The 12,413-nt window shown below is 41.5% G+C and overlaps 1 protein-coding gene across 2 annotated transcripts in view; it reads right to left on the reverse strand.

The window, feature by feature from the left end:
• KIFAP3 (kinesin associated protein 3) overlaps window positions 1-12,413 on the reverse strand; it is a 112,157-nt gene that overhangs the window by 21,125 nt on the left and 78,619 nt on the right. For both annotated transcript variants that reach the window (XM_063133506.1, XM_063133498.1), the window contains exon 19: window positions 9,334-9,433. In XM_063133506.1, the coding sequence (XP_062989576.1) occupies window positions 9,334-9,433 (100 nt within the window). The remainder of the gene's footprint in view (window positions 1-9,333; window positions 9,434-12,413) is intronic.

Raw genomic sequence — 12,413 nt, forward strand, 5'->3', positions numbered from 1 at the left:
TGGTCCTAAACCATCTGCTCCCGGTGATTTACCCACTTTCAAATTATCAATTACATCTTCAACTTCTCTTTGGGTTATTACCTTCTCCATTTGCTCTTTATGTACTATTTTTATTCCCTTCTTTATATACCTTCCTATATAATCCTCTAACTTCTTTTTTTGAATTTCTTTACCCTTATATAATTCCTGATAAAATTTCTGAAATTTTTTTATTTTATCCTTCATTGTATGACAATAATTCCCTTGATTATCCTTCAATGCTCCTATCCCGTTTCTCGCTTTTTCCTTTTGTGTGAGTCAGGCAAGTAATTTAGAATTCTTATTGCTATTTTCAAAATACTCCCTTTTCATGTACATTAAATTTTTGTGAACCTCCTCTAAATTTAAATTTTCTAATTGTTTCTTCTTAGCTTGTATTTCTAATAATTTATATTTATTTTTACCCTGCCAATATTCTTCCTCCAAACTTCTAATTTCTATCTCTAGCTTCTCCTGCTCTGCATGCTGTTGTCTTTTTAAATTACACATTCTCTAATACAGATTCCTCTTACTACAGCCTTCATGGTGTCCCAGACAACTGACCCAGCTGTTCCTCCCTTTTCATTAATTTCCCAGGACTCTGACAATTCCCTCTGAATTTTTTCTACCACTTTGTTATATTTCAATATCTTTGTGTTCAATTTCCACCTATACGCCTCTTTATAATTCTTCTTAATTGCAAATTCTAAACTTAACAATGCGTGGTCAGTTACCTTTATTACCCCCATTTCCATTTTACAAATCTTAGTTGCAAAACCTTTTGAGACAAATATATGATCTATCCTGGAGTATGTATGATGAACTGGGGAGTAGTATGAGAACCCAGGCTTAGCCCCATTAAGTAAACGCCAAGAATCCACATAATCATTTTCTTTTACTAATTTATTCAATATGGTAATATCATTCCTCTTTTCAACATTAGTGGGGTTTGACCTGTCCCATCTATTATCCATAACCATATTAAAATCCCCAGCTAAGATAACATACCCCTCCTTGAATTCTTCTATTTCTTTAAATAATTTTATAAAAAACTCTCTATGTCTCTCATTTGGGGCATAAACATTAACTAATGTATATGCCTTTCCTTCAATTTTACCTTTTATCATAAGATATTGTTAGATCAATGTTCTTTTCACCCAAGGACGAGATCCAAACAGCCCTTAAGCATGACTCCACCATTCCAGCGACAGAGGGTTCAAAAGTGCTTTATTGATTAGTAATCAAGGCCTGGTCTCTTCAAAGGGAGCAATCAGACAAAAAACATTGGTCCTTCGAGCACATATTATGATTCCACCCAAGGACTTTTAGAGCATACGTTAGTTGTAATGAAAAGTTAACAAAGAATCATAGAATAGCAGAGTTGGAAGGGGCCTACAAGACCATCAAGTCCAACCCCCTGCTCAATGCAGGAATCCACCCTAAAGCATCCCTGACAGTTAGTTGTCCAGCTGCCTCTTGAATGCCTCTAGTGTGGGAGAACCCACAACCTCCCTAGGTAACTGATTCCACAGTCGCACTGCTCTAACAATATCTACCACTCTCATCCTTTTTTATGGTTTCTAATATAAATCCACTTTTTTTTAAAATCAAAGTGGCCACTCCATTTTTTTTTGAAGTCCCCAATGACTTTTCATAATAAGCTAGCCACTTGATTTTTTATCATATTTACATTTTCGAGCCCTTGATGTGTTTCTTGCATCATTATAATGTCAGATCCTTCCTTATTAAACATTTGTTCTATTCTCCTCCTTTTCACGACTGCCCCCAAACGTTTAACATTGAGTGTTGATACTTTTATTTTTTTATCCATATTCACCCTTTTGATGTCTCTTCCGATCCCTTGTGCTCTGAAACTCAAATTCACATACATAAAAACAGAAACACCATAACAAAACCCTCAATCCCCTTATTCTAACCCATACCATCTCCCCTTCCCCCCTCCCCTCCCCCCACCTCTTTCCCCCCCCAAATCCCCGTAAGTCTAATACTCCAGCCATCTACTTTGGGGGGGGGGGAGGCAGTGCTGCGCCTGGCCGGCAAGGTCTTTATGTTTAACATTTCTATCTACAATTATCTCATAATTATCTCATCCAGTTAACAATTCTATTACATTCCAGATGCCCCAGCCTCATCTCCCCCCCACCTGCTTCCATCACACTTGCTTCCTCATACAGACCCAAGTTCTTCAACAACTCCTTACCCTGATCCAAAGAAGTTACTCTGTGCTCCCCCCTACCATATGTAAATCTTAAGAAAACCAGATAACCCCACGAATATGTAATTTTTTTTCTCACTAATATTTCAGTTATTGGCTTGACACTGCATCTCCAATTCAGTGTGTGCTGACAAAGATCATTATAAATTTGCACTGATTTGCCTTTATACTGTAGCTGGGCCATAGCTCTCAGTTTCTTCATAACTTGCTCTTTTTTATAATAATTGCCAAATTTCACCAAAATATCTCTGGTAGCTCCTTTGTAATTTTGCCCCCCCCCCCCACTCTATGGACACGGTCCAAGTTGCAGTTCTCTAATTACAAATCAGGCATCATCTCTTTAAACCACTTCAAGATTATATCTCGCAGATTTTCTCGTGTTTGAATTAAATGTTTTATGCGAAGTGATGAACGATGGTTTTGATCTTCTAAGGCTATCAGCCGTAATTCGTGGTCCTGGAATTGCACATTAGACGATTTTTCAAAAGCCTCCTGTCTCTTCTCGGTCAGGTCTGCTCCTGCCTCCAAATCCTTTATAGCCTTGACATTCTGCGTAATTTTATCAGCTAACACAATCATCCGTTTATCTAATTTATCCGTTTGCTGATCCATTTTTTAAAAAATGATTGCATTGTTTTCTGCAATAACACTCTTGATTTCAGGTAAGGTAGCTGGCTGGCTGCCAGCTGTTTTTCCACCTTCGGCCATTTTCTCTTCTATTACGGTGTCTGTATGTTCCTGCTCTTCTTCCGAAGCCAATCCTTCCAGATAGGGTAAGTTATGATTACTGGGTCGTTTCTTTGTCCACTTAACTTTTGCAATTTCCTCTTTAATCTTTCTTTTTATATTCGACATAGGGCATGAATCTTCTCCTTAACACCCGGTTCCCCTTCTGCCGGACTATTTCTTCTCGGGGGGGGGGGGGGAATTCCACCACACATCAAGATAGCATTCACTGGGGGAGACCGAAACAACCATAAACACAGTCCCGACAACACCAAACAGCCATCTCCCCACCAAACGCAGCAAACTCTCCAAAACTGCAGTCCATCTCCCCCCCTTGAGCTCAATTTAGTACACCGTCCGTCAGTCAGTCTGTGCCTGAATTACTTTCAGTCTATAGAGCCAGTGTTTTACAACTCTTCGCTTTCCAATAAAAGTGAGATTCACCATAAATCAAGTCCACGTCTCTAACAAAAAACAAACCATTAGCTGCCGTACATTTTCCAGTACCCAGCAGTTGGTTTCACTTTCCAGAGACGTTCCTTCAGCCGCTTCAAATCTCACTTTTAACTCCTTTCAACTTTGCACCGTTATCAGCAACGTCAACAGTTAATATTCATAGTCCTTTTCCATCGTATTTCTTTGAGATTTATGCCCTTTTAAAAAGAGATAATTGACTTTTCCGGCATAGCCGGTTGGAGAATTAAAAAACTCTTACCAGCCGCATGGCCGCCAAGCTCCGCCCCCCCATAGTCTTCTTTTGACTGTTTAGGTGAATGTCCCCTTTGTGGATATGGCAAAGGAAGCAATGGCAGTCCAAACCAGGTGTGGTTGAGGGAGGACTGCAATTTCAATGCAATGAAGCTGAGCGTAGTCGTACTGGTGGAGGGATCAACAGGGCATCCTCACACGGTGCTCTTGAGATGGTTGACGAGGGAGCTAGGTACTTGGACGATCCCGGAGGGTGATATTGATCACCCTGGAAACAGCGAGCCAGGTCTCGGCAATGTTGCCAGTCTGTAGAGTAGGATCCGAGTATGGACCAGTCTGAGCATCGGTCCCAATCACGGAGTGGAGACCAGGAACGCTCACGAATAGAGGTGCGGTCATATGCGCCATGTTGGGTATGGTGGGAATACAAGGGTTGTTTGGGCCTCAACAACTGAAGAGGGGACTCCCTGTCAGAGTGTGGGGAGGACTCCCTCAAAATGGCTATCTGCTGTGCCAGGGGGGACTAGTTCCTGAGAGGGCGGAGAGTCCCTAATTTCTCCTTCTGAAATGGAGGCTGAGAAGGCTGGTATTGATGGGCCCAGGGCATGTCGGTATCGTTAGAAGTGTCAGTATCAAAGGAGTAGTAGACAGCAAAGATGGTGGTGGCGACTGTGGTGCTGGGTCGCATGACTGAACGTGGTCAGATTCCTTAGGTGCGTCTTTGGACTTCTTTTTCTTCTTATGGGCATCGGAAGACTCTAGCTAGTTCTCTAGCCTTCTTAGCCAGCATTTTTGCTGCAGAAACTGTGAGTGATTGTGGGGGAGGGGGGTCCACTTGACCCATGGTTAGAGCCACTGTGCGCCCTGAGGGAGGCGGCGAATGCCCTCAATTTGGTCCAGGGGGATCCACTGCTTCCAAAGCTCTTTTCCAAAGTATTGCCTTAAGGCGATCCAATCGATCTGTTTTTATGAGCTTGTTTGGAGAGTTTCATGCAATGGCCACAAGACTCAACCACTTGTGCGTCTCCCAGACAAAGGAGACAGAGAGTGTGGCCGTCCGATAAAGGCTGCTTACTGCCACAACAGGAACAGTTTTAAAGAGTGCCTTTTGTGCCATAGAGGCAATTGCAGCCCAACATTATAAGAGTTGGATAGTTGAAGGAGGAAACGTGAAGCCTAATACTAAAAACATTTTTTTAAAAGGTGAAAGAGATGAAAGAAATGAGAAAGGGGAAAAGAGAAATCTCAGCGTTAAGGATAATGTAAGTTCTTCTATGGAGGAAAGCTCCCGACATGCAGCAGCGGCAGTGAAAAGAGAACTGAGGGTAGGGCAGGAATCCTGGGAGCATGCGCAATAGGACAGTTGACAGAGGGGTAGGCACAGAGCTCACAATGTGTGATGCACAGAGACCATGAGGAAGGAGCTATGGATTCTCCAACTTACCCCTGGAAACAAATTTATATGTAGCCCAACCTCAAAATATAAAAACCACAATTATTTATTGCATTTTTATATTATTATTATTATTATTATTATTATTATTATTATTATTATTATTATTTATTGCATTATACCGCCCAACAGCCGAAGCTCCCTAGCTAGTGAATGGTCTAGTGAAATCTCAAATATGTATGTGTATACATATGAGAAAAGAAGACAAAATACATACTGTATATATTTGAGCAAAGATAAAAAAAGGCAGGTGTAGTACTCTGAAAGTTAAACGTGCATAGTAACCAGTCACTGCACACATTCACCATGCCCCATGGAAAATGTGCATGTACTCTGTGGAATTGTGCACATTTTCTGGTAAATATACATACACTTCAACAAGCCTTAGGGAATGTGCATTCCTTCACAACATTTTGTACATTCTCCAGGCACTATGCATAATCTCCAATTGGCCTTGGGGGATGTTTATATCTCAACTACATTTTGTACATTCTCTGGTCAATATGCATAAGTCTCTTAAGAAACATTCCATTGGTTTAATGGTATTCTCAAATAAGGCATTTTGTATTACAAATGTTGAGTAAAGAAGATCAAGTGAGATCCTTGGGAAAATGTGAAGTATTATTATACATTCTGTGGCATAAGAAATACAAAAGGCAACTTTTTAGTTTTGATAATGGTGATGTGTAATAAACTAATATAACTACTAGATTGCAAGCCCAATTGTTATAGAAATCAATAGCACAATTAAGAGTAACTGAGCATGGGATGGCTTTGCGGAAGCTGATGTTGGTGCCACTGGCGTAGACAGATGAAGGTTTGGTACAAAAGTGGTACAGATGTCTGTATGCTTTCCCAAGAAGTTGCAGTTCATTCCAGAGCAAGAAAAGGAAACCAAATAAATATTCATGGCCAGGGAAAAATGAAATAGGTGTAGTCTGAGATCCATTGAGAAAAAAATAGAAAAGGCCAAGGAGGAGTCGCCTGCCACACAGCCCTGAATTGAAGGGAGAATCAGGAAGGAACCAAAACGATAATCAGTGCTTGCCAACTTCCTTCCCTCTCTCTGAGGTCATAAAGAACTGTCATGGGAACCAGAGAGGGAGAAAACAGCTTCCAAGACTTTGTCCTCTTGACATACAGATTTGGTGTATTCAAAAGTGGGATCTGCAACAAAATGTTGCAGTGTGGAATGCTCCTGTTCAGTATTCCGGCCAATCAGCTATGCCTCCTTCTGGGATATACCATTTTATCCCCCACCCCTCAGATTTCCCTTTTTCCTCTCCCAACAGACAGTCAGCATTCCATGCTCCCTAAGCATGCTTGTGTTTGTAGTCTTGTGTGCAAATGGCTTTTCAGACTATTCCAACCTATTTCTGGGCAGAAAAATCAAGCAGATAATTGCACCCGGGGTGAAAAGAAATTCTCCAATATTTTGTCAGGGTGGGGCTCATCATTAGCAGTGGCAGTATCACAGTGGCACCCAGACCAATTTCTTTTGTTGCTGTCACTGCTGCTACTACAAGTAAAACCACAGCAATTGCATTGGCAGCTTGTCTACTAGTTTACGTCCTCCACACTGACCCAGCCCTGGCATAATACTGAGGTGTTGTGAGGAAAAATGGCTGCTGCCACCAAAAATAACAACAACAACAACAACAAACAGTGAGAACATTCTGTAAAGAGGTGAATAAATATATATCAGAATAATGTTTGAGAAATTTTGGCTCAGCTCTAGTTTGGGGAGTGGGTTCACCCACTTAGGTTTCCTTTTTCTTAAGATGTATTGTTCTTCTGCAAGTCTCAAGGTTCCCCTGAGCCTGCTGATATCTACCCACTGTTTGTGGATGGTACAGTTTTGCCCATATAAGGAGTGGTGGCACTTGCAGAATTTAATTCGTTATTAACATATACAAGTGAGACCTGCACTAAAACGTTGCAATATGGGGTGCTCCTATTCAGGATTCCAGCCACTCCATTCCACCCCCCACCCCCAAACATCCAGTCAGCATTCTATGCCCATTGAGCATGCCCAGTGTTCATTGGACTGTTTGGGGGGCTTTTCTGCCCCCCTTAGGCTTCCACCCCCAATTCTGCAAACTGTTCCCCGATATCTGCTGATACCTTCCTCTTGTACACTTGCAATGCCATTTTGGCTATATAAGCAATGGCCCTCGTAGTCTGAACGTTAGAGAAAGAGGGCATTATATTTGCCTGTTAAGGACAGACTTTTTAACAGATTAAAACATTTTTCCTCTGGAAACTCCAGTTTTTCAAAGCCTCTCCAGAGACCACTTCTTGTTCTTGAAGTCAGATTTACAGTTTGCTAATGCTGATGTGTGATACACTAATAAAACGTAACTACTGAGTTATAGGCCCAATTTGCTAATAAAATCTAATTCAGCTCTTCCTGGAAAGGGGAAGCAAATGCATTATGTTCAAATGCTAAAAGCTGAATATCACTTCATTTTACTACATTTCCTCAGAAATCACTGAATATCCTTGGAATGGAAGTGTATGATACACAATATAAGTACAGTATAACTTATAAAAAATTAATAGTTGCCACCACTGTATTCCATGCACTATCACTTGGGTCTAAACCTAGTTGTGTGTAGTTATATGTATGACCGCAGAACATGGGTGAGCAGTCAGAAAATAATGCACTGTAGATTGTTACCATCCACATTCAAATGGAAACCAAAAAAACATGCAAAACCCGGTTTCACCATTTAAGAATATTAAAGAATCTGTTGGTATGAAATAGAAATAGCTGATGTTTTATTCTACATAATTTCCCTTGGATGGACCAAAGGAGCAAAATTAGCAACCCTATAACCAGAAGTACTTTACACTGGTAAGACTTCTGCACTATACTGCATATCTTATGGATATAGGTGTACACACACACACAGAGTGTATAAGTAGATATGAAGTGAATACCTTCACTACAAGAGCTACTTTGGGAAATGGAAGCTAAATAAAACAAGCGAGAAAATCGGTGAAAATGAAATCCTTGCACAATTAAAAGAGTTAAAGAAAAAAAATAAGCTGATATAAATCTTAAAGTCAGAATTCTTTTTGGCTTAAAACATGGACATGACAATGCCATAGCATTATGTTTCCTGTAGGCCACAAGCATACAACAAAATATGATTGCTTGTCAAACATGCCAGCTATGCTAACAATCCATGATTTGTTAATCACGAACAACCCAGAAAGAGAACTCATGGTTTGTTGTTGGATTGCAAACTACGGGTTGTTTATGGATTATTGTTATGTGTGGATCCAGAATTGTTTGTCATTCATGGATTGTTTTGCTAGGTTACAGAGATGGTGGGCAAGAGCAGTAAAAAAAAACCAGCCGGTCTACATGCCAGTACTATGGGGCTGCAAAGGAATAGGATACGGGGTGGGGGTTTAATCATCTGCCAGACAAACCCTGGGTAGGGCAACAAACCATGGATTAAAGAAAACATGGGTTAGAGTCAGATGCAAACCAAGCCAATGCTGTCATGCTGGCAGAATGGCTGCTGTGTCTTATGTGTACCCAAGCCCGCATGTCTTCTGCAAAAACAGTCATGACAGGGGCAAAAGAGAGGATGGTGGGGGAGGGGGTTCCCACCCGAAATGAGCTCCGCGCAGGCACAGAGCCCATATGTGTGATGCACAGAGCCCACGAGAAAGAAGAGAGGGATATGGCAGACTGAACACCACAATGGTACTAGCCCTTTTGGCCCACCGTTTCTCTTGGCAACCAACATGACCAAGTCTCGCGTGTAGATTGCCTGATGGACTGGCCCAATCAATGAGAGGGAAATTTCTTGCACCAGGTCTGGGGTGAGTGTAAAGCTGTACCATTGATGGGGTGTGGCCATGGACTGATGGGGTATAGGATATGGCATAAGTATGCTTCTCTCCTGTGTCACCCACAACTCCATCCCATTTCGGCCATTCCACCAGCATGTCTGGATTGTTTCCCCAGCCTATCGTTTGTGTAAGGAGCAAATCTCAAGTTCCATTGGGATAGCGGAGCTTCCACCAAATCCTATGGCCCCTCAGCTGGCTAATCTCAATTAAAGGATTGAGCCCTGAAACTTGTGTTTGGAAATGTACGAATCAAGGACTGAACAAACAGTAATTTGTGATCTTCTCATTAATATAAGTTAAGCCCTTTCTAGAAGTAATTTACCTGCTAGAGAAAGGATGCTGACCCACAAGGTCTCCATTTTGAAGGTGGTAATCACTGAAGAAATCAGGACTCACTGCTCCATCATGTGTTATCAGTCCATCTATAAGAATAGAAAAAGTAGAGGCTGAGAGTGGTACTTCTGGAGCAATTCATAACATCAGGGGGCTGAGGAGACTTTCCTTTTCTTTTTGTTGGCTGTGCTGAAAGAAAGATGCCACTGCTTTGAAACAAGGGGGTTGTCTGCCCTATATTTTGTCACAACAAGCAAATGGATTTTGATATGAGTGTATGACCTGCCTGGTCTGCATTTCCACATGGATCTGCTATTAGTTGCACCAGTTTGACATACTGTGGTGAAAAAGCATATTGTCAGCTGAAGAGAAGTGATTCCTCACTTTTATTGACCATCCTATAAATACGTGTTTGAACAGAAATCCCAGAAACCTTACACTTACCTTTCTCTACTTTTTCTTTAAAGGGAAATCTGTATGTACTAAATCAGTGGTCTCCAATTGGTCCAGACCCAAGACCCACCTTGGAGTCCCAACCCACAATACAGGACCCACTTTCACAATTTTCTCCATGCTCAACATAGTGGCAACAGCTTTGCTGTGACCCATCTGGACTGATCTCACGACCTACCAGTTGAAGACCTCCTTATGTAAATTTTGCAAACTTATAGAAATCCAGTTCTAGAAGTTATCAACACAAGCAGCCACAAATGTCAACAGTGAAATAGTAATTCTCACTATACAGATTACACAAAGTATTGATGTGCGGGAAGGGGCGGAATGGAGCATTCACAGTACTGTTCATGATGAGAAACAACAAGCAGAAGTGGTCTGAATCACTATGCGTAGTACAGGATTAATACAGACTGGGTTTGCACATCACAATAAGCCTTGGTGGTGTATAAGCTACTCACATTGACCGTGTTCAAATGACACACTAAGCCATGGTAGTTAAGCATTTTGAGCTAAACATCAGGGCTTAGTGTGTCATGTGAACCATTCCTATCCATGGTGGCTACGTTTAAACATGCTCATTAATCATTTGCTGCAAAAAGGTTAGCGGCATAACCCTGGCTTAGTGTGTTGTCTGAATAGGCCCATTAGCTTATAAACCACTGTGGCTTTATTATGTCTTCTGGGAGCATTTTCCTCCAAACAGGGTGGCTTATTCAGCCAAAATAAGCCACTCTGATAAGCCATGGTCTGCAGTGAGATTTATTTAAACCATGGTGGTTTATCATGTTGTCTGTTGCTCCACAGTGGCTTAAAGAGTGGCTTTAAGAGCACCTATAGAGTCCCTTTGCAAGAGCGGTCAAAACTGCAGACACCATTCTGCTCCACCTGGAAAATTTCTGTTCCTAGATCTGCCTAGCTGTGAGTTACAGAAAATGAATGAGAAAAGCTCTAAACCGCCCCTGAAAAAATGAAGTAGTACAAGGCAAAAATAAAGAGCATTAGAAAACACCAATTGCCCAATTGCAATTGTGATTTAGTGCTACTGAAGTACTGCAAATTGGCAGGGATTTTGGTGGGGCATCGGGTGCTTCCCTATGGGGGGAAGCTGTGTGTGAAGTTTTGTCCCAATCCTGCAAACTTCCAAGGGTTTATTTATGCCACCCCTTTTGGTGCACATGGGGCTTTCACTCCTTTGGGTGTAACCGTGCAGTGTTTTGATGGTGCAACAGTTGCCTCCCAGGTGTGGGGGAAGCCGTGTATCAAATCTTTTCCCAATCCCTCAACTCTCCAAGGGTTTATTTGCACCACCCCCATTTTGGTGCACCAATTTTTTTTTTACTGCTCTCTTCCGGCAGGCCTACCCAGTTGAATTTTAAGATGCCCGTTTCAATGGTGTGCTGCTTTTAATGATGCACTGGTTTTAAACGATTGAATTAGTTGTATGTATTTTATGGTGCTTTTATTTGTGTTGTACCCCGCCTCGATCCAGAGGGAGAGACGGGTAAACAAACAAACAAATTTATGATGATGATGATGATGATGGCTACTAGGGGGAGCTGTGTAGGAGGTTTTGTCCCGACCCCACAAACTTCCAAGAGTTCACTGCTGCCACCTGCCCAAGCGGGAGGAGTGTAGAGGGAGAATGGGGCAAAAGGCTGGGAAAAACTAGCTATGTAGAGCAGCTTGTTTGTCCGATCTGTGGAGGGGATACAAGTAGCTGATAAACTACTGTGAGTAGTTTATAAACCACCATGGCTTAAAGTGACATGCAAACCAGGCCATACTGCCAAATTCCTACAAGAACAACAGACACTGGAAACCACTGCAGAAACAGGTGCTCAAAAACAACTCAACCACGGCCAAGGTTACAGTTCCATTACTGGGGTACTAAGGCAGAGCCACCACCCTTAGCCCTGCCCCCATCTGCCTTTCTCTGTGCTGAGAGATAGGGGGATTTATTTATTTATTTATTTATTTATTTTATTACATTTATATACCGCCCCCCCAGCCGAAGCTCTCTGGGCGGTTTACAACAATTAAAAATAGTAAACATTAAAAGTACACAAAAATTTTGAAAAACATAAAAACAGTATAAAAACAACAACAGTATCCATTTAAAACAACAATTCTGGGGTCCATTAAAAACAAACTTAACGTTATTAAATGCTGCTTAAAATGCCTGGGAGAAGAGAAAGGTCTTGACCTGGCGCCAAAAAGGATTGCGGGCAGGAGGGAGCAGTGCCAGGAAATCAGTTATCTTAATGTCTGCTTTTGATACATTGGTGAAAAGCAATTTAATTTAGATTAAATATAGAGGTATATGCATAGGTTGTGGAAGTATCAGTATGGCCTCTACACAAAGAAATCCTCCCTCGCTTAACCTCTGGAAAATCATATTTTCTGCTTGTGCTTGTTTTTCCTTTCTTTTGGGTTTTAATTACTGAAGAACAGTTTGTATAGCAACTGTTAAATGTTGAAAATTATTCTCGGGTTCTTACAAAATCCCATGCTTTAAGCTTTTCCCTTAATTTCTGTAGGAGCTGGCACTACTAAGGATAGTACTGGTAGTATTATCACGAATATGCTCTGCCCACTCTTCCAAAAAGCCACCTC

The sequence above is a fragment of the Elgaria multicarinata genome, chromosome 1, assembly GCF_023053635.1.
Source record: "Elgaria multicarinata webbii isolate HBS135686 ecotype San Diego chromosome 1, rElgMul1.1.pri, whole genome shotgun sequence".
Lineage (NCBI taxonomy): Eukaryota > Metazoa > Chordata > Lepidosauria > Squamata > Anguidae > Elgaria > Elgaria multicarinata.